This window comes from Mesoplodon densirostris, chromosome 15, assembly GCF_025265405.1.
Source record: "Mesoplodon densirostris isolate mMesDen1 chromosome 15, mMesDen1 primary haplotype, whole genome shotgun sequence".
Classification (NCBI taxonomy): Eukaryota; Metazoa; Chordata; class Mammalia; order Artiodactyla; family Ziphiidae; genus Mesoplodon; species Mesoplodon densirostris.
Genome location: NC_082675.1, coordinates 348,822 through 376,269, shown reverse-complemented (window position 1 = coordinate 376,269; position 27,448 = coordinate 348,822). Strand labels below are relative to the sequence as shown.

The following is a 27,448-nucleotide window of genomic DNA, read 5'->3' as shown; positions in this document are numbered from 1 at the left end:
TATGGTACTTTTCTTTTTAGTTTTTAGAGGAACCTCCATACAGTTTTCCATGCTGGCTGTACCAACTTACATTCTGACCAACTGTGCACAAGGGTCCCCTTTTCTCCACATCTTCACCTGCATTTGTTATTTGTTGTCTTTTTGATGATAGCCATTCTGACAGGTGTGAGGTGATATCTCATTGTTGGTTTTTATTTGCATTTCACTGATGATTAGTGATGTTGATCTTCTTTTCATGTGTCTATTGGCCACCTGCATATCCTCTTTGGAAACATGTCTATTCAGGTCTTCTGCCCATTTTTTAATTGAGTTTTTTTTTATGTTGAGTTTTACGAGCTGTTTATATATTTTGGATATTAACTGATTATCATATCATTTGTAAATATTTTCTCCCAGTCAGTAGATTGTCTTTTCGTTTGATTGATGGCTTCCTTTGCTGTTCAAAAGCTTTTAAATTTAATTAGATCTCATTTGATTATTTTTGCTTTTGTTTCCTTTGCCTTAGGAGACAGATCCAAAAGAATATTGCTATGATTTATGCAAAAGAGTGTTCTGCCTATGTTTTCGTCTAGGAGTTTTATGGTTTCTGGTCTCACATTTAGGTCTTTAATCCATTTTGAATTTATTTTTGCATATGGCATGAGAAAATATTCTACTTTCTTTTATATATAGCTGTCCATTTTTCCCAGCACCACTTATGAAAAAGATAGTCTTTTCCCCATTGTATATTCTTGCCTCTTTTGTCATAGATTATTTGACCATAAGTGTGTGGGTTTATTTCTGGGCTTTGTATCCTGTTCCATTGATCTATATGTCTATTTTTGTCCCAGTACCATACTGGTGGGTTTTTTTTTGGGGGGGGGGTGGGAGCTACGCTGAGTGGCCTTGACCAGGGATTGAACCGGTCCCTCAGCACTGAAAGTGTGGAGTCCTAAGCAGTTGACTACTAGGGAATACCCTACCATATTTTTTTTTAATTAAAAATTTATTTATTTATTTATTTTTTGCTGCATTGGGTCTTTGTTTCTGCACACGGGCTTTCTCTAGTTTTGGTGAGCGGGGGCTACTCTTTGTTGCAGTGCGCGGGCTTCTCATTGCAGTGGTTTCCCTTGTTGCAGAGCACAGGTTCTAGGCACGTGGGCTTCAGGAGTTGTGGCATGTGGGCTCAGTAGTTGTGGCTCGTGGACTCTAGGGCGCAGGCTCAGTAGTTGTGGTGCATGGGCTTAGTTGCTCTGCAGCATGTGGGATCTTCCTGGACCAGGGCTTGAACCCGTATCCCCTGTATTGGCAGGCAGATTCTTAACCACTGTCCCACCAGGGAAGCCTCTTTCATATAATTTTAAATAGGACTTTTTTCTTGCTTTTCTTTCCAATAGTTAATTATTAGTATATATAAAAGCATCAGATTTTCTGTATATTAATCTTGTCCTGCAACTATTCTGAATTCATTTATTAGTTCTAATAGTTTTATTTTTTTCCCTTCAAAATGGCAATAATTATTAGTATATATAAAAGCATCAGATTTTCTGTATATTAATCTTGTCCTGCAACTATTCTGAATTCATTTATTAGTTCTAATAGTTTTTTTCCCTTCAAAATGGCAATAATTATTAGTATATATAAAAGCATCAGATTTTCTATATATTAATCTTGTCCTGCAACTATTCTGAATTCATTTATTAGTTCTAATAGTTTTCTTTTTTTTCCTTCAAAATGGCAAAGGAGGTGGGGGAGGGTAGAAATAGGTGAGGGAGATTAAGAGGTACAAACTTCCAGTTACAAGATAAATCAGTCATGGTTATGAAATATACAGTGTGTGGAATATAATCAATAATTATATAATGTCCTGTATGGTGACAGATGGTAGCTAAACTTATTGTGGTGATCTTTTTGAAATGTATAGAAATATAGAATTGAGACAGGCTGGCACCTGGGATCTGGGACCCTTTGCTGCAGTGCTGGCACCTGGACAAACATCTCCTTGAGCAACAGATACAAAGAAACTATAAGGGACTAAAAATAACTGCATGCATGCACAATTGGGGCAAATTATGAATAAGATACTAAAAGGCTAAAAACCACCTGATGCTTCTGAGGTGCAGTGAGCAAAAGCAGGGTACTGTGCATGATCCCTGCACCAAAGGGGTGGGCAGACCACCTCAGCCACCCCTCTGGCCCGACCCACTGATCTGCCCCTACCCTCACCCCATTTAGGGGACCAGCTTGCCCCACCTCAGAAAGCAAGCAAGGGTACCTGTTTCTTGTATTGCAGAGTCCCGGTAAAGCCTTGTTTGTGAGTTGTTCTTGTTCTTGTTTGTGAGTCCCAGTAAAGCCTTGCCCGAATTCCTCCTCTGGCCACTTACCAATTTCTGTTGATTAAAGTGTCCAAGGACTGAAGTCAGTAACAGAATCACTGTGTTGTGTAACAGGAACTAACTTATAACTTCCAGTTATAAGACAAATAGGTACTAGGGATGGAATGTGTGACGCGGTAAACAGAATCAGCACTGCTGTGTGTTGTGAATACTGCTCCAAGTCGTTAAGAGAGTAAAGCCTAAGCGGTCCCATCACAACGAGAACAGACTTCTTCTATTTCATTAAATTTGTATCTATATGAGATGGTGGATATTCACTGAATTTATTGTGGTAATCATTTCATGGGGTAGGTAAGTCAAATAATTATGCTGTACACCTTAAATTTATACTGTGCTGTATGTCCATTATACCTCAATAAAACTGGAGGAAAAAAAGAGGAGGAGATTAAGATGCAGAAACGCACAGAGGGAGGACCATGTGAAGACACAGGGAGAAGACGGCCACCTGCAAGCCAAGGAAAGAGACCTTCGAAGAAACCAAACCTGCCAACACCGTGAAATCAGACTTCTAGTCTCCAGAATTGTGACAAAATACGTTTCTGGTGTTTACCCCACCCAGTCTGTGATATTTTGTTATGGCAGCTCTAGCAATTGAATGCACTTGGGATGAGGAAATTGGCTTCCCATGTGGAAAGAAAATGAAATTACAGGGACTTCCCTGGTGGTCCAGTGGCTAAGACTCTGAGCTCCCAATGCAGCAGGCCCAGGTTCAATCCCTGGTCAGGGAACTAGATCCCAGATGCCGCAACTAAGAGTTTGTATGCTGCAAGTAAAGATACTGCATGCTGCAACGAAGATCCCACATGTGGCAGTGAAGATCCCATGAGCCACAACTAAGACCTGGTGCAACCTAAACAAACAAACAAACAAACAAACAAACAAATAAATTTATATATATTTTTTTTGCGGTACACAGTCCTCTCACTGTTGTGGCCTCTCCCATTGTGGAGCACAGGCTCCGGACGCGCAGGCTTAGTGGCCATGGCTCACAGGCCCAGCCACTCCGTGGCCTGTGGGATCTTCCCGGACCAGGGCATGAACCCGTGTCCCCTGCATTGGCAGGCGGACTCTCAACCACTGCGCCACCAGGGAAGCCCAAATAAATATTTTTTTAAAAATGAAATTATATCAATATCTACACTACATGCACACACACAACTTCAGACAGATTCCAACTTAAATGTGAAAGCAAAATGCTGAAACTATTAGAAGATAATACATGGAAATCTTTTGTGATACCAGGATGTAGAAAGATTTCTTAACAAGACACATAAGTAAACCACAAATGAAACCATAAAGGAAAAGCTAGATAAAATTTATGTCAAAAATAAAGCCTACGGGATCAACAATTTTATAAACAAAGTTCAAAGACAAGGAATAGGGCCTCCCTGGTGGCGCAGTGGTTGAGAGTCCGCCTGCCGATGCAGGGGATACGGGTTCGTGACCCGATCTGGGAGGATCCCACATGCCGCGGAGCGGCTGGGCCCGTGAGCCATGGCCGCTGGGCCTGCGCATCCGGAGCCTGTGCTCCGCAACGGGAGAGGCCACAACAGTGAGAGGCCCGCATACCGCAAAAAGAAAAAAAAAAAAAAAGACAAGGAATAGACAGAAAAAAATTAAAATATATATTGCATACTGAGGATTAGTAAACAATATACATTCACCTCCATGAATAGATAACACAATAGAAAAATGGTAAAGATAATTGACAATTTATGGAATAAAACCCCCAAATGGTGTAAAAATGTGTTTACTTCAGCAGTGATCATTGACACACATCCTGTGTCATAGGGAAGAACAAATCTGACTCCATATTTGATCTGTTTCTTTTAAGCTTTGTATTCTATTGCTTTTGCCATAATACAAGTTAAGAGTGTAGCCTATAGCCTGAAATTTACAGGATAACCCATTCTCAAGGTTCTGAGAATTAAGAGTATAACATTGCTATACTTATTAAGAGTGTAACACTGTTCCATTCATATAGAGATAAAAAGTTGCAGAACAGAGAATAACATTTGTCTTGTTGGGGGTTTAATGGAACATTGTGACTGGACAGCTGCAAGAACAAAGGATTCGGGCACCAAGAAGTTCACAACAACCAACCACTCCCCTCCCCTTTTAGTATAAAAGAAGCCTGAATTCTAACTTGGGGAAGATGGTTCTTTGGGACACTAGTCCACCATCTTCTCCGTCTGCTGACCTTCCAAATAAAGTTGCTATTCATTGCCCCAGCAAATCACCTCTGGATTTACTGGCCTGTCGTGTGGTGACTGGCATGAGCTTGGACCTGGTAACACTTGTGTTCTGCATTTTAAGTATTAGTCCATTTTATTTGTGTGTTTTTGTTTTTGTTTTGGCTGTGCTGCATGGCCCTGGGATCTTAGTTCCCCGACCAGAATTGAACCTGTGCCCCTGCAGTGGGAGCGCGGAGTCCTAACCGCTGGACCGCCAGGGAAGTCCCAGCGTTAGTCCAGTTTTAAAAATCTTAATCCTGGGTATTGGTACCTTGTTCCTAACTCCTCCTTATATTCCACACTTAAGCAGCATACTGGCTTCAATGGCTGAAGTCTGTATCTTTCATAAGGCTAAGTTAGGAAACAACTTTTTCTGATTTATTTTTTAAAGTCTAGAATGTATTTTTTCAGTTAAAATTTGTTTTCATTTTACTGAGGTAATTCTATTTTCCCCTTATGTATTTATATTAATGTATATCCTGATCACCCTCATATTTCTAGAATAGAATCCACTTGGTTTCTATTCTACAAAAATATTTCTATTTCTACAAAATATTGCCAAATAGTCTACAAAAATTATCTGTTGATAATTTCTCAGTATTTTTGCATGGGCAGCAATAATCAAGTTTTTTTCTGCGCTTCCTTTTCAAATCATACATCTGTCCATTTTGGTGCCTTTATGCTATTAAATAAATAGAAAATTTCCCTTCTAATTCCTCTGTAACTATTTAAATACGAGTTCTCTGATCACTGGATGTTTGAAAGAATTCACTGGAAACTCAATGAACGATGCTTTTCGGCGGAGAATCTCTGACATTGTCTTCATTTCCATTCACGTTTGGGTTTTTTTGTTTCTTGGGTCGAATTTGACACATCTACCCTTTAAGAATCATTTGTGTCACAGAGAATTTCGAATTTATTAACACAAATCGGATTCTCATTCAATCTCCTATGTATCTGTGATTATTCCTCTTTTTTCATCCTACCCTTCACTCTCTTTTTTAAAAAATTAGTGACTTGTAATAACTCCCCCCACAGCCCTTGAATTATAAATTAACGTCCCTTTTTTTCTGCTTTACTATCTGCTTTTTGTTGTTTTCTTCAATTGAATTCTTAAGCCAATTCTCTATCACATCTGTCTACATACGTACCTATCACTTACCAATCTAGCTGATTTGGATTCCCGGTCTTTTAAAAAATCCTAATTCTTTACGTTTCCCCCGAACGCGCGTTCCCACAGCTCGCTCTGGCGGCGGCCGCCCGGGTCTCTAGGCGACCAGCGCTCCTACGGCGCTGCACGCCGCGTGCCGCGGAGCCTCCTGGGAAGTGTAGTTCGGAGGCTGCTCCCCGTCGCGCACGCGCAGCGCACGCAGCAGGTTTGGCCCTTCTCTTTGTCCTTCGCCGCCACGCGAGAGGCCAGTGGGCGCGTGTCCGCGTGCTCGTGCTCGTGCGCGGCCCACCAGGCCAGCTCCGGACCGTCGGTATCCCGCGGGTCCGCCCGGGTCGCGCAAAGGCCGGGGGCGGGGCGGTCACGTGGGTCCCGGTCCCGCGCGTCCGTGGTTCCGAGGCCTTTTTTGCAGGTTCCGGGGCTGGATTCCTGTGGGGAGGGCGGCCGGGGCTGAGGGGGCCCGCGGGGGAGGGGCTGAGGGTCGTGCCAGGGCCGCCAGTGGGCGTCAGCGCTTGGGCCGGGGTCTCCGCGGCTGGGGTGCGGTGGGCACCGGTGGCCCCCGGGGGTCAGGGGGAGGCCCTTCGTCCGCCGCGGTCGGTGCTCGTCGCGCCGGGGCGTCTCCTGCCAGGCCGGCTTGGAAAGGCGGTGCCTCCCCACGCGCGTCCCTGCGCGTCCCCGGCCGCGAGCCCTGGGCGGGCGCGGTCGGAGCGCCGTCGGAGCGTCATCGGAGCGTCGGGACCCACGGCGGGTCGGGGAGCGTCCGGCGAGTGTCCGCGGCGTGACCCGGTTGCAGGGCCTGTGTCGCCCCTCCACCCTAGCTCCACCCAGCTCGCCTCTGCCTTTATCGAGAGGGTTTTTCCGAGGCTCCTCCATTAACGAGAACCCCCAAACAACTTTGACAGTAGCTGGCGGGGTGGGCACCGCGTTGGCTCAAGGCCTTGTCTCTGACGTGGACCCACGTCTGCCCCTTGGAACAACAGCCCACTCACGATTTCTGGGTCTCAGGCTTTTCATCTGAAAATGAGGGAATGGAAAGAAGTGAGCTTTTCTGCCCTAGCCCGGTGGCTTTTTGCTGTCATCAAAACGTACATTAGTTTATTTTATTTATTATTTACTGTTTACTTTGTTTCAACCACGTGGTGCTGGACTGAAACTGCTCGGCTTGCCTGTTTCCTTGGGTTAAGGACTTTGAAATATGTTCACTGTAGTTAATTTAGAGTATCTTGATAAACAGATTCAAATGAAAATCATTCATGATCCCATCAACAGGAAACAGTCACTGCTAACATTTTGTGCATTTATTTTAGTCAAGAAACGTGTGTATGTTTTGAATACACCTTACGTGTTCCCTTTAAAAAAAACAAAATTGGGAATATGCTGCAAATCCTGCTTAAAGACCTTAGAGTATATCACAGATATGTTAAGTTGAAATATTTTGTCCCAAGTGGGGAGTTTAAACTTACCAGGGGAGTTTTTTTCAACTTGCCCCTGAGAACTTATCTTTCTCTTGTTATTCTCCTTAGTCTGCCCTGATGCCATCATTTCTGGGCAGGGGACCGTGTCATGCATGTACTGGGACTATAAACAGGGACTCCCAAGGCCTTTGCCCACCGCTCCCAATACAGTTGTTGAGTGCCTGTGGTCACAGGCTCTGGGGTGGGCTGCATGGGGACCAATGGCCCAGATCTGCCACTTCCTGTGTATGTCATCTGTTTTGGGCATGTTATTGAACTTCTGTGCCTTATTGCTTCTTCTGTGATGAGAACTGAATGCATCAAAAAACACAGTATGGTGTGTAGAACATCTGGCACATAGTAGGTGTAAGTTAATGTTATTTTTTTCATTATTCTTTCCCTTTCCCTTGCAATTCCACAGAATTTGATGCTGAGTGGGAGCTACAGGATGATGATGAAGGTGCCCCTTCCTCCTGCAGGTAAATGTGAGTGCGTGGCAGGGAGAGCTGCAGTGCTCTGCGGGAAACTGCTGAGGTAAAGTCACACCCGTGAAGTTAAAAGGGGCCAAATTGTACAACGAAGGGCGGGCGTAGGCTTCCATTTGCTGAAGGGACACATAAGAGTCAAGTGTAAGAGCATTCAGAGAGAATGTCTCCCTCCAGGGCCAACTTGCAAAAACATTTGTTTAAATTAAATGAAAATAAGGTCCAATCTGTACTGTGCTGAGCAAGTAATATATCAGAAATATTTTAAAACTACACACTGATGGCGTGTCACACCCTGTCCACCTCACATTCTCAACTCTGTTCTCTGCAAAATCTGCCTCATTTTGACATAAGTGTCTCTACTCTTGATAAGTTTTTGCTGAAATCCAGCTAAACTTTACCAAATAGTTTTTGACAAAGCTACAAAGAAAATTTAAAAATCACACTGTGAATTTGGCTGTCTGCTTAAGGAAATAATTTGAATGTAAACATAGTTTTATTTGTCAGAATGCCGGAGTTTTTATTACATGAAATGAGATGATGTGAAAGCATAATGCAAAGGAAATGACGTATTCACTGTTGGTATATTTTCCTTGTCTGGGGTGTGTGTGTGTGTGTGTGTGTGTGTGTGTTTATGTTATGATTGATTTTTCTTGAACCACTCAGAGTTTATTATGTTTTTTAGTGGTTAAATTTATTGACTTTTAAAATAAAATTTTATGGCTTTTGCCTTTGTATCATGTGTTGGGGAGACATTTCCCCCCAAATTATACAAATATTCACTTGTGTTTTCTTTAGGTACTATCGTGGTTTCCATTATTTTAAATTCTGATCCATCTGGAAGTACAGTTGACCCTTGAACAATGCGGGTTTGAACTGCATGGGTCCACTTATATGCAGATTCTTTTCAATAAATACTACAGTACTATATGATCAGAGGTTGGTTGAATCTGCAGATATGGAACCTCTGATACAGAGGGCCAACTATAAAATTAATTATATGAGGATTTTCGAATGCGCGGGTGGGTCGGTGCCCCTAACCCCCAAGTTGTTAAGGGTCAACTGTAGTTTGTTGTAATGTATGAGATAGATAACTAGCTTAATTTTCTAGCTTTATTTTCTCTCAAGTGTTAATCACTTCTGTTCATTAAGTAATCCAGTTTTACTTTGCGTGTGAAATGCCACATTTATTGCATGCTAAATCCTTACATATTTGGGCCATTATGCTTTATTTTTTTATTTTTATTTTTTTTTTTTTTAATTTTTTTTTTTTTTTTTTTTTTTGCTACGCGGGCCTCTCACTGTTGTGGCCTCTCCCGTTGCGGAGCACAGGCTCCGGACGCGCAGGCTCAGCAGCCATGGCTCACGGGCCCAGCCGCTCTGCGGCATGTGGGATCTTCCCGGACCGGGGCACGAACCCGTGTCCCCTGCATCGGCAGGCGGACTCTCAACCACTGCGCCACCGGGGAAGCCCCCATTATGCTTTATTTATCTATATATCCTTTCTGGAGGCAGTGTGAAATACCTTTTTGATAATATAATTTTATAATATACGTTAATATTACATGGGCCTGTTTAAACTCATTATTTTGTATTTCCAAAAGTGTCCAAAGCTGTTCCTGAACCTTTTTTCTTCCAGGTGAACTTTAGAATTGCTTGTTAAAGAAAAGCTTTTTGAGATCGTGATTGGAGTTGACTAAAGATATAAATCATTCGGGACTGACTTATTTTTACTGTATGAAATCTTCCTATCCCAGAACAAGACCAAATTATGCATGTTTGAAGTCTCTTCTTATAGTCCTCATTGGTGTTTTTAGTTTGTTTCCTATGAACCTTACATATTTCTTGTCAAGTATATTTCTGCATGTTTTATGTATTTTTTTCTGTTATGCGTAGATTTTACTTTCTACCTTTTTATTTGTTTAAATAAGAAAGTTGTTGATATTAACAGAACTGTGTCTGTTGATCTGGAAAGATGGTTTGCATAGCGGGAAGAAAACAAAAACAGTTTTTAAATGTGACCATATACCTCTTAAGAGTGGTTATGTGTGGTCATAGGTTATAGTTGTTTCTTATTTAGCTTATATACATTTCTAAGTTTTGCCATCATATTTTACTTTTTTTTTTTTTTTTTTTTGCTGTACGCGGGCCTCTCACTGCTGTGGCCTCTCCCGTTGCGGAGCACAGGCTCCGGACGCGCAGGCTCAGCGGCCATGGCTCACGGGCCCAGCCGCTCCGCGGCATGTGGGATCTTCCCGGACCGGGGCACGAACCCGTGTCCCCTGCATCGGCAGGCGGACTCTCAATCACTGCGCTACCAGGGAAGCCCCATATTTTACTTTTTTAATAATAATTATGGCTTATATTTGTTTAGTGCTGATGTGCACCAGCTCCAGTTCTAAGATGAGTATATTTTCACAATTTAAGATATATAAAGGAATCATTTCTTATGTAACCGGGAGGAACTTCAATATATGTTTCTGAGTTGGCACCGAAGGTTGAATCACAGGAAGACATGAAAGGGAAGAGCTTGGTGTTGTAAGTGCTACTTTTTGGTCCTAGGGATGAGCAGGCTGTTCTTCATTTGTATTTCTGTGGAACTAAGGGGACTGAATGTCTGCATGGAAATAAGAGCTAATTCCAGGATATATGGGGTGTGTGTGTGTGTGTGTGTGTGTGTGTACACATATGTGTACATGAATACACACAAATGACATTATGATTTTGGTAGTAAATACCTTGAACAAGAGGTAGCAAGAAAGAGAAATAACATTCCATTTCTGATATTTAATAATTGTGCAATTATGGGCACATTCTAAGTCTCAGTTTTCTTTCTATAAGATGGAGATTTTGTTAAATGCCTTTCGGGTTGTCTGTGAGGGTTAAATTGTAAAGTGCTTAGTATTTTGTCTTATATATAGAAAGCACTCAGATGTTAGCTATTATTATTACAAGGAACTAGTCACTTTGCTTTTAATATCTTATTTATTCCTCAGAATCCCAGTGGCATTACATAATGATTAAAGAATAATCCTCCAGGGCTTCCCTGGTGGCGCAGTGGTTGAGAGTCCGCCTGCCGATGCAGGGGACACGGGTTCGTGCCCCGATCCCGGAAGATCCCACATGCCGCGGAGCGGCTGGGCCCGCGAGCCATGGCCGCGGAGCCTGTGTGTCCGGAGCCTGTGCTCCGCAACGGGAGAGGCCACAGCAGTGAGAGGCCCGCGTACAGCAAAAAAAAAAAAAAAAAAAAAAAAAAAAGAATAATCCTCCAGAAGTATATAACCTCTGTGCATCAAACAACATAGCTTTACGCATACAATCAACAGAATTGCAATCTATAATTATATTGGGAGAGTTTAACACACTTCCTTCAGAAAATGATAGGATTGGCAGACATAAATTAGGAAGGTTATAGAAAATTTTAATAGGAAACTAAGGCTCAGAAAGATGAGCCTTAGTTTCCTATTTGTTTTTCCCCAAAGTCACAAAGCCAGCAAAGGGAAAAGGTTGATTGAAACTCAGATCTGTTATAATACAAATCACACAAGCTTTCCACAATTCCATGTGCCTAACACAGAGCTGTCATGTCCTTCACAGCACCTGCTCCTCAGTGTCCTCAGTGGACACTGACTGGATCTCAGGATTACTTACTGCTGGTACTTCTTTATTTGTGTGCAGAGACTTTTGCTGTTCTTTTACGTTACATTCTGTTTCTGTTCCTGGTAGTCCTGTTTCAGTTATATAGGAAACACACTCTGGCCTTAGATGATCATGAATTCCTAGTTCCTAGCAAGAGAGGAAAGGATTTTTGGTGCAGCGTGAATATACCAGTTGAAGTTCGTTTGTCCCCAAGTCCACAGATCCTGGTTCCACACAAATAAGCCTGCTCGTGTGAGATAAGAAAGGCGTTCCCAGAAGCAGAAATTCATTCCTAGTGTAAAAGGCCTCACACCAGAGCTTCGGGGCAGAAGCAGAGGCTGCAGGACAGAACAAATCTCAGACTTGCTACTCATCGTGCAGCAGAAATGACCATGTTACAGGTGAGTTCATGTTTATTCCTCATTGTTTTTCCAGGGAATTAGAAGAGGTGTGTAAGACCACTAGTGAAAAAGGAAAGAATAAATGGTTAAGAAATCAGGGGAAAATACCCTCAGAATGGAAGATCCAAGTTGGGACAAAATTGAAGCAGCGATATGTTAACTATAGGGCCTTGAGAAATTCTTAAAGTTTCAATTTTTATAAGCCTTACTGTCCTACATAATTATTGAATTTGAGCTGTAAACTTGGTTTTCAAATTTTTGACAGGTGTAATGAGTATGTTTATATGAATTGAATTATCCAAAGGAAAAAGCAAACTGATTTTTCATAGAAAGTAAATGTTTCTTGGTCATTCCTTGGTGAAGCCTTTGAATAAATGGGTATAGTGGGTAATGTCCTTAGGAGAAAGACTGTAATAAATACATGGTATTATAGCCATTTTTCATAGTTTTCCACAGAGTGTGACCCACGGGGAAAATGCCAAAGCAGAATTTAGTCCCCGTAATTATTTAAATTATTTATTTACCTCTTTAGTTGTGAAGCAGAATTCACATGGAGAAAAGTTCATAAAATGTAAAAGTACAGCTTAATGTATTATCAAATGAATACCCATGAAGCCACCATTTCATTTCAGGAAATAGAGCATTCCCAGCCCAAATGAGGCCCTTCCTGTGCCCCCTCCCAATCACAACTTCTCCCTCCTGACAGACGGAGCCAGGACTCCATCTTTTGTAACCATTTCCTTGCTTTTCTATATAATTTTACTCCTAAGTGTTTATCCTTAAGCACTGCCATTTGGTTTTGTCTGCTGTTGTGTATACTCGTTTGTGTTTTGCTTCTGTCACTTAGCAATTGCAGCCTTCTCTCCAATTAAGGTAGCGTCTCAATATCACCAAATCCAGCCATTATCAAATTTCCAATTGTCTCATAAATTGTCCTCTGTTTGAATCAGAATCTAAGTAAAGTTCATACAGTGCAGTTGATTGATCTGTCTCTGAATCTTGCCTCTGCCTGTTTTTTTCTGTCCAAACTATCTGTTGAGGAAGCCAGGCCGTGTATCTGTAGTTTCCCACGGTCTGAAGGCTTTGACTGAGTGGCGTGCTGGGTAGTGTCCTCGTCTGACTGATGGCACCTCCCAGTGGTGTTGGTGTTCTGCCATCTGCGTTTCCTGTGAGTTGGTAGATTCAGAGCTGCGCTTTCCAGTCCCGAAGCCACCGGCCACATATGAGTGTGTGAACTTAGGTTAATTCAGTTAAATCCCTTTGTCACAGTTGCCACGTTTCAAGCGCTCAGTAGCCACAGATTGGACAGCCACGAATTGGGTGGCACAGATAAAGAAAATTTCCATCACCACAGGAAGTTCCACTTTGAGGCTCGATCAGATTTAAGTGTGACTTTTTGGCAAGAGTGCTTCAGAGGTTGTGGTGCTTCTTTCAGGAGGTGCATAAAGCCCACTTGTCTCTCTCTGTCTTGCTGATGGCTTTATTCTCCTTATTTTTTGGGGTTGTGTTGGGTCTTAGTTGCGGCACATGGGCTCTTTGTTGAGGCACGTGGGATCTTTTTGTTAGGGCGCTCGGTCTGATCAGATTTCTGTCTGGTTGTGCTGAGCAGGCTCCAGGGTGCATGGGCTCTGTAGTTTGCAACATGAGGGCTCTCTCATTGAGGCGCGTGAGCTCAGTAGTTGTGGCGCGTGGGCTTAGTTGCTCCGTGGCACGTGGGATCTTAGTTCCCCAACCAGGGATCGAACCCGCGTCCACTGCATTGGAAGGCAGTTCTTTACCACTGGACCACCAGGGAAGTCCCTTGCTGATGGCTTTAAATGATCCTTGCCCAGATGGATTATTTCATTAGGGGCTGCAAAATGGTAACACCCTCCTTGTAACATTTCTTTTTTTTTTTTTTTTTTTTTTTTTTTCTTTTTTCTTTTTGCGGTATGCGGGCCTCTCACTGTTGTGGCCTCTCCCGTTGCGGAGCACAGGCTCCGGATGCGCAGGCCCAGCGGCCATGGCTCACGGGCCCAGCCGCTCCGCGGCATGTGGGATCCTCCCAGACCGGGGCACGAACCCGTATCCCCTGCATCGGCAGGCGGACTCTTAACCACTGCGCCACCAGGGAGGCCCGTAACATTTCTTTATTAACTAGAATGCAGCTTTCTGGCATGACAAGATATACCAAGGGTCAGTTTGTACATTTTCTGCCCCAGAACTGCAATTAGTATCTTAAAGTTTAGTCATTACTTTTTTTTCTTTTCTTTTTTTAAAAAAATTATTTATTTTTGGCTGCGTTGGGTCCTTGGTGCGCGGGCTTCTCATTGTGGTGGCCTCTCTTGTTGCAGAGCATGGGCTCTAGGCACATGGACTTCAGTAGTTGTGGCACGTGGGCTTCAGTAGTTGTGGCGTGCGGGCTCCAGAGCGCAGGCTCAGCAGCTGCGGCGCATGGGCCCAGTTGCTCCGCAGCATGTGAGATCCTCCCGGACCAGGGCTCGAACCCGTGTCCCCTGCATTGGCAGGCGGACTCCCAACCACTGTGCCACCAGGGAAGCCCTAGTCATTACTTTTAAAAGTGTTTGTTGCTAAAACATGGAAATAAACTAGATTTTTGCATATTGACTTGTTATTCAGGAACTTTGTAAGCCCATTTACTAATTCTAATAATTTTTCTTTAGATTTGGTTAGATTTTCCATGTTTATAAAAATATCAGCAATACTTTTTTTTTAGTAAAAAGAAATTCCACTGACTTCCTAGTTTGATGAGACTTTCTATAACAAATAATTGTTGATTATTTTTCAATTTTTGGTGTGTTCATTTGTTCTTTGTTTCATCTGTTTGTTCTTTTTCATACTTTTATATTCTTATGAAATCTAGTCCTTCTTTTTGAAAACTGTAAACATGCTTTTTAATCTAACTCTGTCAGATTTTTCTGTTATCTGTAGTTTTTGTTATATACATTCTTCCATTTACAGATATGCTTTATCTGCATCTATCGAGGTGATACTATGTTTTTTCTTAATCTGTTAAAGTAGTAAATATCAGTGACTTTAAAAAAAATGTTAAATCAACCTTGAATTTTTGGGATAAACTCCAGCTTGTTCTTGATATATTTTCTTCTTTATGTTTTGCTTAATATAGTAGTTTGGTAACATTGTTTGGGATTTTCACATCAGTGTTCATGTGTAAGTAGGCCTTTGCTTTTCCCTTCTTGCAGTACCCTTATTGGATTTTGTTAACAAGGTCATGTTAGTATCAAAAAGTTTATCAGGGCTTCCCTGGTGGCGCAGTGGTTGAGAGTCCGCCTGCCGATGCAGGGGACACGGGTTTGTGCCCCGGTCCAGGAAGATCCCACATGCCGCGGAGCGGCTAGGCCTGTGAGCCATGGCCGCTGAGCCTGCGCGTCCGGAGCCTGTGCTCCACAACGGGAGAGAGGCCACAACAGTGAGAGGCCTGCATACCGCAAAAAAAAAAAAAAAAGTTTAGCAAAAGTTGCTTCCATATTCTATAAGAGTTTAGTAAAATTGGAATTATTTCTGCATTAAATGTTTACAGAATTAACTGGTAAAGCCATTATTTTGTGAGAAGATGTAAACTCAGGGAACCAGCATTTTCCACATGACCAATGCATGATTTATAAAATCATTAGTGGGTAAATGATCCATTTAAGGAGGAAGATAAAACAATAGATTTTAATGTGACAGTGTGAGAAGTTCATTGATATAGTTGAAGATTCTACATTGTAGCTCATCTTTGTGAGACCAGTTGATTAGTTTTGGTGTTTATGAAAGAAGAATATCCACAATTAACTAATTCTAATTGTTGTAAGGTCTTTTGGATTTTCTTTATGCAGTCATACCATCTATGACAGTTTTACATCTTCCTTTCAATATTCATGCTCTTTCCTTGCATTATATTGTACTGACCTCCTGGCCAGTACTGTACCTGCAGTACCTTGTGGACTAGAGGTGGCATTGGGAACACACTTGCCTCGCCCTAGGCCTGCACTGTCCACTACATAGAACGTCACAGCTGCTCACCTCTGGCACCAGTCACCTGGAGTTAGTGCACACTCTGCAGGGTGAGGGCACCGTCCCCAACAAGAGTGCGTCCACTTCAGTTGCCAGCTGTAAGTTTCGGGGTCCCCAGGTCACCTGCACTTCTGACCAATAGGCTGCAAATTTGGGGGGTTCCTATGACCCCCTCAGGTTTACTGGAATAGTTCACAGAACTTAGGAAAGTGCTATACTTAAAACTGCAGTTTTATTATAAAGGACACAAATTGGGATCAGCCATATGAAGAGACACACAGGGTGAGGTCTGGCAGGGTCCCAAACACGGAGCTTCTACGCCCTCTCCCCATGGAGTCAGGGCACATCGCCCTCTTGGCCCGTGTCCGTTGACCACCCAGGAAGCTCACATGAAGCAGCACTATCCGGAGTGTTTACTGGGTTTTCATTGTGTAGGTGTGGTTGATAACATCATGGCCATGTGACTGGACTCAGCCTCCAGCCTGGAGGTGGGGCTGATAGCATCTGCCTCAGAGCCCCAACCCTCCAATCAAATGGTTGGAACTTCCAGCACGGGCAGTGCCCACCTGGAGACTCCAGGAGCCCACCATGAGTTACCTGTTCCATAAACTCAGGAGGGGCCCACCACGAATTACAAAGGAAGCTCCATCGCAGGAACCTGGGACAAAGACCAGACAGTCTTTATTATACAACAGGTAGCCATTAGCTACGCATGCTCTTTAAATTTAAAGTAATTAAAATTAAATAGAAAAGTCAGTGCCTAGTCACCTTTGAGGTATTCAGTAGATACTGGTGCCTAGTGGCTACTGTATTGGATGGTGCAGATATAGAGCATTTTAGTCGTCACAAGAAATTCTGCTGGACAGTGCTGTTCTCTTCCTCAGAGAGCGAGTACTCAGTGTTTTACCATAAAGTATGATGCTAGCTGTACATATTTTGTCGATTATCAGATTAAATTTCCTTCTATTCCTAGTTTGTTGATAGTATTTTACACTGAACAGATTTTCACCGTATACCTTTTCTGCATTTTGAGGTGATAATGGCTTTTCTCCTTTATTCTGTTAATATGACAGGGATTTCTGAATCGGTATCTTGCACAGATGAAGGAACCCTCATTTGGTCAGGCTATGTTATACTTTTTATGCATGGCTAGATTCAGTTTGTTAAAATTTTGTTAGGAATTTTGATTCTGTGAGTTATTTGCTTGTAATGTTCTTTTCTTGTTGTGTTCCTGTCTTTTTTTTTTTTTTTTTTTTTGCGGTATGCGGGCCTCTCACTGTTGTGGCCTCTCCCGTTGCGGAGCACAGGCTCCGGATGCGCAGGCCCAATGGCCACAGCTCATGGGCCCAGACGCTCCGCGGCATGCGGGATCCTCGCAGACCGGGGCACGAACCCGCGTCCCCTGCATCGGCAGGCGGACTCTCAACCACTGCGCCACCAGGGAAGCCCCAGTTATCCATTTTATATATAGTAGTGTGTGTCTGTTAATCTCAAACTCTGAACTTATTCCTCCCCTCCTTTCCCCTTTGGTAACCATAAGTTTTCTATGTTGGTGAGTTTATTTCTGTTTTGTAAATAAGTCCACTTGTATTACTTTTTTTAGATTCACATATAAGTGATGTCATATATTTGTCCTTCTCTGTCTGACGGACTTCACTCAGCATGATAATCTCTAGGTCCATCCATGTTGCTGCAAATGGCAGTATTTCATTCTTTTTTATGGCTGAATAGTATGCCGCTGTGTGTATATGTACATCTTCTTTATCCATTCATCTGTCGATGAACATTTAGGTTCCTTCCATGTCTTAGCTATTGTAAATAGTGCTGCTGTGAACATAGGGGTGCGTGTATCTTTTCAAATTAGAGTTTTCATCTTTTCTAGATATATGCCCAGGAGTGGGATTGCTGGATCGTATAGTAACTCTGTTTTTTGAGGAACCTCCATACTGTTCTCCCTAGTGGCTGCACCAATTTACATTCCCACCAACAGTGCAAGAGGGTTCCCTTTTCTCCACACCCTCTCTACCATTTACTCTTTGCAGACTTTCTGATGATGGCCATTCTGACTGGTGTGAGGTGATACCTCACTGTAGTTTTGTTTTGCATTTCTCTAATAATTAGCCTTTTTGAGCATCTTTTCATGTGCTTTTTGACCAGCTGTATGTCTTCTTTAGAGAAATGTCTATTTATGTAATCTGCCCATTTTTTGATTGGGGTGTTTGTTTTTTTTTTCAGATGTTGAGCTGTATGAGCTATTTGTATATTTTGGAAATTAAGCCCTTGTCAGTCACACTGATTGCAAATATTTTCTCCCATTCTGTAGGTTGTCTTTTTTTAAATTAATTAATTAATTAATTTTTGGCTGTGTTGGGTCTTCATTGCTGCGCGCAGGCTTTCTGTAGTTGCATTGAGCGGGGGCTACTCTTCGTTGCAGTGCATGGGCTTCTCATTGCGGTGGCTTCTCCTGTTGTGGAGCACTGGCTCTAGGTGCGTAGGCTTCAGTAGTTGTGGCACACAGGCTCAGTAGTTGTGGTTCTCGGGCTGTAGAGAGCAGGCTCGGTAGTTGTGGCACACGGGCTTAGTTACTCCATGGCATGTGGGATCTTCCCAGACCAGGGCTCAAACCTGTATCCCCTGCATTGGCAGGAGGATTCTTAACCACTGCACCATCAGGGAAGTTCCAGTGGGTTGTTTTTAATTTTGTTTCTGGTTTCCTTTGCTGTGCAAAAGCTTTTACGTTTAATTAGGCCCCATTTGTTTATTTTTGCTTTTATCTCCATTACTTCAGGAAGCAGATCCAAAAAAATATTGCTGCAATTTATGTCAAAGAGTGTTCTGCCTGTGTTTTCCTCTAGGAATGTTACAGTATCTGGTCTCGCATTTAGGTCTTTAATACATTTTGAGTTTATTTTTATATATGGTTAGCGAACCTAATTTCATTCCTTTACATGTAATTCTCCAGTTTTCTTAGCACCACTTATTGAAGAGACTGTCTTTTCTCCATTGTATATTCTTGCCTCCTTTGTTGTAGATTAATTGACCATAAGTGTGTGGGTATATTTCTGGGCTTTCTGTCTTGTTCCATTGATCTATATGTCTGTTTTTGTGCCAGTACCATACTTTTTTGATTACTGTGGCTTTGTAGTATAGTCTGAAGTCAGGGAGCGTGATTTGTCCAGCTCCGTTAAAGATTCTTTACTGGCTATTTGGGGTCTTTTGTGTTTCCATACAAATTTTAATACTATTTGTTTTAATTCTGTGAAAAATGCCACTGTTAATTTGATAGGGGTTGCATTGAATCTGTAGATTGTCTTGGGTAGTATGGTCATTTTAACAATATTGACTTCTCCAGTGCAGGAACACAGTATATATTTCCATCTGTTAATGTCACCTTCAATTTCTTTCATCAGCATCTTATAGTTTTCAGATTACAGGTCTTTGACCTCCTTAGGTAGGTTTATTTCTAGGTATTTTATTCTTTGTGATGTGATGGTAAAGGGGATTGTTTCCTTAATTTCTCTTTCTGATATTTTGTTGTTAGCATATAGAAATGCAAGAGATTTCTGTGTACTAATTTTGTATCCTGCAACTTTACTGCATTCATTGATGAGTTCTAGTAGTTTTCTGGAGGCATCTTTAGGACTTTCTATGCATAGTATCATGTCTTCTACAAACAGTGACAGTTTTACTTCCTTTCCAGTTTGGATTCCTTTTATTTCTTTTTCTTCTCTGATTGCCATGGCTAAGACTTCCAAAACTGTGTTGACTAAAAGTGGTGAGAGTGGGCATCCTTGTCTTTTTCCTGATCTTAGAGGGGATACTTTCATCTTTTCACCATGGAGTATGATGTTAGCTGTGATTTTGTCATATATGGCCTTTATTATGTTGAGGTATGTTCCCCCATGCCCCCTTTTTGGAGAGTTTTTATCAAAGTGAATGTTGAATTTTATCAAAAGTTTTTTCTGCGTCTGTTGAGATGATCATGTTGTTTTTATTCTTCCATTTGTTAACGTGGTGTATCACATTGATTTGCGGATATTGGAAAATTCTTGTATCCCTGGGATAAATCCCCCTTGATCATGTTGTATGATCCTTTTACTGTTTTGTTGGATTTGGTTTGCTAGTATTCTGTTGAGGATTTTTGTGTCTATGTTCATCAGTGATATCGGCCTGTAATTCTCTTTTTCTGGTGACATCTTTGTCTGGTTTGGGTATCAGGGTGATCATGGCCTCATAGAATGAGTTTGGAAGTGTTCCTTCCTCTGAAGTTTTTTGGAATAGTTTCAGAAGGATGGGTATTAACTCTTCTCTAAATGTTTGATAGGATTCACCTGTGAAGCCATCTGGTCCTGGACTTTTATTTATTGAGAGTTTTTAAATTACTGATTCAATTTCATTACTGGTAGTTGGTTCATATTTTCTATTTCTTCCTGGTTCAGTCTTGGGAGATTGTACCTTTCTAAGAATTTGTCCATTTCTTCTATGTTGTCCATTTTATTGGTATATAGTTGCATGTAATAATCTCTTACGATCCTTTGTATTTCTATGGTGTTGGTTGTAACTTCTTTTTCATTTCTGATTTTATTGATTTGGGCCCTCTTCCTTTTTTTCCTGATGAGTAATTTTATCTTTTCAAAGATAGTTTCATTGATCTTTTCTATTTTTTTTTAGTCTCTATTTTATTTCTGCTCTGATCTGTATGATTTCTTCCCTTCTACTAACTTTGGGTTTTGTTTTTCTTCCTCTGGTTACTTCAGGTGTAAGATTGGGTTGTTTACTTGAGATTTTTCTTGTTTCTTGTTTCCTGAAGTAAGCTTGTATCACTATAAACTTCCCTCTTAGAACTGCTTTTGGTGCATCCCATAGGTTTTGGGTTGTTGTGTTTTTATTTTCATTTGTCTTTATGTATTTTTTCATTTCCTCTTTGAATTGTTCAGTAATCCGTTGGTTGTTCAGTGGCATGTTGTTTAGCCTCTACATGCTTGTGTTTTTTTGCCGTTTTTTTCTTGTAGTTGATTTCTAGTCTCAACAACATTGTGGTTGGAAAAGATGCTTGGTATGATTTCCGTTTTCTTAAATTTACCCAGGCGTGTTTTGTGGTCTAGCATGTAGTCTGGAGAATGTTCCATGTGCTCTTGAAAAGATTGTATATTCTGCTGCTTTTGAATGGAATGCTCTGTATATATCAATTAAGTCCATTTGGTCTAATATGTTCTTTAGGGCCAGTGTTTCCTTATTGATTTTTTTAGTCTAGATGATCTGTCCATTGATGTAAGTGGGCTGTTAAAGTCCCCTACTACTGTTGTGTTACTGTCGATTTCTCCTTTTATGTCTGTTAATATTTGCATTATATATTGAGGTGCTCCTACGTTAGGTGCATATGTATTTACAATTGTTATATCTTCTTTTTGGATTCGTCCCTTGATCATGATGTAGTGTCCTTTTTTGTCTCTTGTAACAGTCTTTATTTTAATGTCTATTTTGTCTGATATAAGTACTACTACTCTGGCTTTCTTTTGATTTCCATTTGTATGGAATACCTTTTTTCATCCCCTCACTTTCAGTCTGTGTGTGTCCCTAGATCTGAAGTGAGTCTCTTGTAGACAGTATGTATATGGGTCTTGTTTTTTTTATCCGTTCAGCCACTCTGTGCCTTTTGATTGGAGCATTTAGTCCATTTACACTTAAGGTAGTTATCAATATGTTTGTTCTTATTGCCATTTTGTTAATTGTTTTGGATTTGGTTTTGTAGGTCTTTTTTTTCCCCTTGTTTTGTTCTCGTCTCCTGTGATTTGATGACTATCTTTAGTGTTATGCTTGGATTCCTTTTTCTTTTTTGTGTGTGTATCTATTATAGATTTTTTGGTTTGCAGTTACCATGAGGTTTTTGTATATCAGACTGTATATATATGTGATTGTTTTAAGTTGCTGATCTTTTAATTTCAAATGCATTTTAAAAACCCTTCATTTGGGGGCTTCCCTGGTGGCGCAGTGGTTGAGAGTCCGCCTGCCGATGCAGGGGACACGGGTTTGTGCCCTGGTCTGGGAGGATCCCGCGTGCTGCGGAGCGGCTGGTCCCGTGAGCCATGGCTGCTGAGCCTGCGTGTCCGGAGCCTGTGCTTCATAACGGGAGAGGCCACAACAGTGAGAGGCCCGTGTACCACACACAAAAAAACAAAACCAAAAACCTGCATTTGTATTCTCCTCCCCTCACGATTACTGTTGTTGATATCATGTTTTACATCTAATTGTTTTATGTATCCCTTAACTGCTTGTTGTGGATATAAATGATTTTACTACTTTTGTCTTTTAACCTTCCTGCTAGCTTTGTGTGTAGATGATTTCCTCCCTTTACTGTGTGTTTGCCTTTACTGGTGAGCTTTTTTGTTTGATAATTTTCTTGCTTCTAGTTGTAACCATTTCTTTTTCACCTAGAGATGTTCCTTTTACATTTGTTGTAAAGCTGGTTGGGTGGTGCTGAATTCTTTTAGCTTTTGTTTGTGAAGTTTTTGATTTCTCCATCAAATCTGAACAAGAGTGTTGCTGGGTAGAGTATTCTTGGTTGTAGGTTTTTCCCTTTCATCACTTTAAATATATCATGCCATATATGGCCTGCTGAAAAATCTGGCAAGCTGAAAAATCAGCTCATAGTCTTATGGGAGTTCCCTTGTATGTTATTTGTTGCTTTTCCCTTAATGCTTTTAATATTCTCTCTTCATCTTTATTTTTTGTCAGTTTGATTACAGTGTGTCTTGGTGTGTCCCTTTTTGGGTTAATCCTGTATGGGACTCTCTACACTTCTTGGCTTAGGTGACTGTTTCTTTTCCCAGGTTAGGGACATTTTCAGCTGTTACCTTTTCAAATATTTTCTCAGGTCCTCTCTCTCTTCTCCTCTGGGACCATGTACAAGTTTTTGTATGAGCATGTATTTATTTCTCTTGGGTACATACCTAAGAGTGTAATTGCTGGGTTCTATGGTAAAATTATATTTAACTTCTAAAGAAGTTGCCACAGTTCCAGTGTCTGAACGTTTTATATTTCTCCCAGTATGAAGTTCCAGTTTCTCCACAACTTTTTGAACACTTGTTATTGTGTCTTTTTGAGTACAGTCATTCTAGTGAACACGAAGTGGTGTCTCATTGTGGTTTCTTTCCTTAATAAGTAATGATGTTGGTCATCATTTCACGTGCATATTAGCCATTTCTGTATCTTCTGTGTTAAAATGTATTCAAATATTCTGCCTATTTTTTAATTGGGTTACTTATCTTTTATTATTGAGTTTTTAAAATAAGCTTTTGGGTCAAGTTCTTTATCATAAATAGGATTTACAAATAATTTTTTTCAGTCTGTGGCTTGTCATTTCATTTTTCAGTTACGTTGGTTGAAGTGCAAAGTTTTAAATTTTATTTTGCCCCTTCAATAGGAATGTAGAAACCTCACCACTGTCTAGGCCCCTCACCCTCTTTCCTTTATATCGTAACCGTCTTACACCTGCATACACTGAAAACTCCATCAGAAAACATTACGATTTTTGCTGTCAACCATGAAACATATTTAAAGAACTGAAGAGGAGAATAGTGTATTTTATTTGCCCATATATTTGCCATTTCTGTTCTTTCTTCATTCTCGATTTTTTTAACTTGCCTTCTGGTATCATGTCCATCTGAAGATTTTCCACTAGTAAATCTTTTAGAACAGGTCTGCTACCCTTGAATTCTCTTAGTTTTTCTTCATAAGAAAGTATTATCACACTATTCCTTTTTTTTTAATATAAATTTATTTATTTTACTTTAGTTATTTATTTTTGGCTGCATTGGGTCTTCGTTGCTACACACAGGCTTTCTCTAGTTGTGGTAAGCGGGGGCTACTCTTCATTGCGGAGTGCAGGCTTCTCATTGTGGTGGCTTCTCTTGTTGTGGAGCATGGGCTCTAGGTGCTCGGGCTTCAGTAGTTGTGGCACACGGGCTCAGTAGTTGTGGCACACAGGCTCAGTAGTTGTGGCTTGCAGGCTCTAGAGCTCAGGCTTGGTAGTTGTGGCACATGGGCATAGTTGCTACACGGCATGTGGGATCTTCCTGCACCAGGGATTGAACCCACATCCCTTGCATTGGCAGGTGGATTCTTAACCCCTGTACCACCAGGGAAGTTCCTCTCATTCTATTCCTGATGAACATTGAAGCTGGCTACAGAATTCTGTCTTAGCAGGTCTTTCCTTTCAGTGCTTCCTTCTGGCCTCTTTGCTATTTAATAAGACATTTGCAGTCATTTGAATCACTGTTCCCTATAAGTGATGTGATTTTGTCTTCATCTTGTAGCAGTTTGGTTGTGATGTGATTGGTCATGGATTTCTTTGTGTTTATCCAGTTGGGGTGTTCACTGAGCTTGTTGAATCTGCAGGCTTATATCTTTTGCCAAATTTGGGGGACGGTTTAGCCTCATTTAGCCCATTTCTTGAGACTTTTTGTCCACCATGCTCTTTCTTTTCTCTTTCTGGGACTCCCATGACATCATTTGCTTTGTCTTGCAGTGACCTGAGCTCTGTCCGTTCTCAAGTTTTTCTCTCTTGGTTGCTCAAAATGGATACTTTCTATGGACTGTCTTTCAGATTCCCTTGCTACTCTCAAAGTCTGTGATGTGCTGTTTCTTATTCTCTGACAGTATTCTGGATTTTTAAAAGAGTGTTTGTGCTTTCTTGTCGTCTTAGGAGACTTTGGGACAGAAATCCATCTTGATCTAAAATCCAGATACCTTTCTAAAAGTTTAATTTGGTTATATCATTTCCATCCTGTAAAAGCTCTAGTGGCTAACTGTCAGCAGCAAGAAGGCGGTGTGGTCACCACGTCTGCCCTGCCCCCACTGTGGCCTGCAGTCCAGTCACTACCCCACGCCCTGTGGCCTTGTCTGACTGCACTGTTGGTACCACCTCAGCCCCAGCAGTGCGGGGTCCCATATTGGAGCTGCTATCTCTCAGAATGCTCTTGCATCCCCTTTTCTGTAGAAAGCACTACTAATTTCCTAAAACTCGTTTCAAGCTTCACCTCTTCAGTAGAGGCTGATGTGACCACAGGTGGAGTGCCATGCTCCCTGCTCCTGACGCATGTCATGCCCTCCCTGTCTTTCTGTCTCAGCTCTTAAAGCAGTTTCTTTTATTTATAGGTGTACATGTTTGCAGCTGTCTACAAACTGAGCAGTTTCTTAGGATACTACTTTATTATCTGTCTTTTGCTGTCATCTCTTCTGGTGCCAGATTTGAGGTTCAGTAAATATTTTTTTGGTGGTTTGGAAGATTTAAAGTCGTGTATTTCAGTTCTCATGTAAGTGGAAGGATGAAAGAATGCATCATGGCATTTTATCTCACAAAATAAGAGTGCAAAACTAGGGACCCAGTAGACATTCTGTAACTTGCCTTGGTGAGAATGATGTGCTCAAGCTCTGGTACTTCTTTCCCACATTACCTAGTGATACCTCCTTCTGATTCACTGGGATTGTGCTCTTACAGGGGTCATTCTCATTTGAAGATTTATCTGTGGACTTCACCCAGAAGGAATGGCAACTACTGGCCCCTTATCAGAAGGACTTATACAAGGATGTCATGTTGGAGAACTATAGCAGCCTCGTGTCACTAGGTAAGAGAAGCTGCCTAGGAATTCCCTGGCAGTCCAGCAGTTAGGACTCTGCTTCGACTGCAGAGGGCAAAAGTTCGATCCCTGTTTGGGGAACTAGGATCCCGCAAGCCGTGAGTGTGGCCAAAAAAAAAGAAAAAAAAAAAAAAGGAAACTTGCCAGAGGACCTCATATTGTGTCTAGTACCTGCTTGTTCTTTTTTAGTTGCTGAGAGCTCTGGGACTTCCAAATTTTTTAATGATTTTGGACCTAAATTTAGGAGATCAAAGTTCTTGGACTGTGACTCCAGGGAAAGTATTTGGATCTCACCTTCCAATAATGAAGTCTTAATTTCATTGTGCAGCCTCTGAAGCTAATAGTAACAGTGGTAGTGGTAGCTCCTGAAGCATGTAATTAACTGTATTTCACATATCGTACATATATTGGCTCACTTAATCATAAGAGCAATCCTGTGTGGCAGGTGTGTTACTTTCCTTTTTTTCTTTTTTTTATTCTAATGAGGAAATTGAGGCAAAGGAGGTTAAGTAACTTTTGCAAAGACTGACAGCTAGTAAATGAAAGAGCCCGAATTTGAACCCAGGCAGACCGGCTACAGTGTCTCTGAACGGTTTATGGTTTTGGACTTGAATTATAGAAGTCAAAGATTCTTAGACCTTATTAGCCACTGAGGAGACCATTACCTTTCCTCTGAGAATTATTTACTCTGTTGATATTCAGATGGGTGGCTTCACTGGGCCAACTAATGCCAAACCTTGCTCATTCTTCAGAGGCCCCAGAGGCCAAGCAGTGGGGGCCAAGGCCTTTGTGATTTCCCCTGAACAGGGTATGAAGTTATGAAACCTGGTGTCATCCTCAAGTTGGAGCACGGAGAAGAGCCGTGGACAGGAGATGGAGAAATTCCAGGTTCAGACTCTCCAGGTGAGTGTATGAGGACCAGACCGAGGGGAGAATGTGGAAGTTCAGTCTCAGCTGGGTAGGTTTGGTATCTTTGAAATGTGCTTTAGAGAGCTCTTCTCAAAATCTCCAACCTTTGATGGCGATTCAGAACAGTTGATGTGAGCTACTCAGGTAAAGCACATTTACATGTGACTTCTTTGCTCATAGCTTGAAGTGATATATTTCCAGCTGGTCTGGGCCATGATGTTATTCCCTGTCTGTCACATCTGGGACTTTGACTTCTCGTTAGGTATTCTGTCCCCTGATGTGGTTAATCTTCTTCTGTCCTCCCTCCTTCTGTGGTCAGAGACACCTGTGCTTGTCCACCAGGGCTTTATTTTCCCTCACTTTGGGCATCTCTGGCATGAAGCGCTCTCTGTTCAGTCTCATTATGTCAGAAAATGGATTTTTGTTCCTCCCAAACCATTGGTCCATTTCTCCCCCCCACCTTTTTTTAAAGGAATGTAGCACAATCATTTTTTTAAAAATTTTTAAACAAATTTATTTATTTATTTATTTTTGGCTGCGTTGGGTCTTCATTGCTGTGCGTGGGGTTTCTCTAGTTGCAGAGAGCAAGGGCTACTCTTTGTTGCGGTGCGCAGGCTTCTCATTGTGGTGGCTTCTCTTGTTGCGGAGCACGGGCTCTAGGTGCGCAGGCTTCAATAGTTGTGACATGTGGGCTCAGTAGTTGTGGCTCGCAGGCTCAGGAGTTGTGCACAGGCTTAGTTGCTTAGTTGATCCCGTGGCATGTGGGATCTTCCCAGACCAGGGCTCAAACCCGTGTCCCGTGCACTGGCAGGCAGATTCTTAACCACTGTGCCACCAGGGAAGTCCCATCTTCCCTTTTTAAATTAGGTTCCGGTGTGCTTTTTCTGTGGTTTAGACACCATGGAGTACCTGGAATTATCTCTTCCTAACATGTTTTCTTATTATTTAAGTTTTTTGCCCTTTGGAAAACATCTTTTTAAAGACTTCTCAATTCCCACTTAAAACTGGGCCTAATCTTGAACTTCTCAAATTGCTAGATAGATCCAGGTTCTCATCTCCTTTTGTAAGTTGTCTTATGTGGCACCACCAAGCATCCAGCAGTGCTCTGATCAGCTGGACTTCCCTCCT

At 41.7% G+C, this 27,448-nt stretch overlaps 2 protein-coding genes across 12 annotated transcripts in view; one reads left to right on the top strand and one right to left on the bottom strand.

The window, feature by feature from the left end:
• Nucleotides 1-3,183: 3,183 nt before the first annotated feature.
• LOC132503218 (RNA-binding motif protein, X-linked-like-2) lies at nt 3,184-6,650 on the bottom strand. The gene is made up of 2 exons (XM_060119636.1): nt 5,772-6,650; nt 3,184-3,225 (listed from the first exon to the last, which is right to left on the bottom strand). Exon 1 carries the CDS (start codon nt 6,648-6,650, stop codon nt 5,895-5,897), a length of 756 nt encoding a protein of 251 aa, XP_059975619.1. The 3' UTR covers nt 3,184-3,225; nt 5,772-5,894.
• ZNF84 (zinc finger protein 84) overlaps nt 5,994-27,448 on the top strand; it is a 33,740-nt gene continuing 12,285 nt past the window's right edge. For 3 of the 11 annotated variants that reach the window (XR_009534519.1, XR_009534520.1, XM_060118960.1), the window contains exons 1-5: nt 5,994-6,189; nt 7,653-7,710; nt 11,570-11,756; nt 25,273-25,399; nt 26,219-26,314. Coding sequence is in view for 9 of the 11 variants with exons in the window: in XM_060118960.1 (XP_059974943.1) it covers nt 11,742-11,756; nt 25,273-25,399; nt 26,219-26,314 (238 nt within the window). In the remaining 2 variants the exon portion in view is untranslated. Of the gene's footprint in view, nt 6,190-6,310; nt 6,863-7,652; nt 7,766-11,569; nt 11,757-25,272; nt 25,400-26,163; nt 26,315-27,448 lie in introns of those variants that run through there. The other 8 variants (XM_060118963.1, XM_060118962.1, XM_060118961.1 and 5 more) reach the window with 8 other exon arrangements.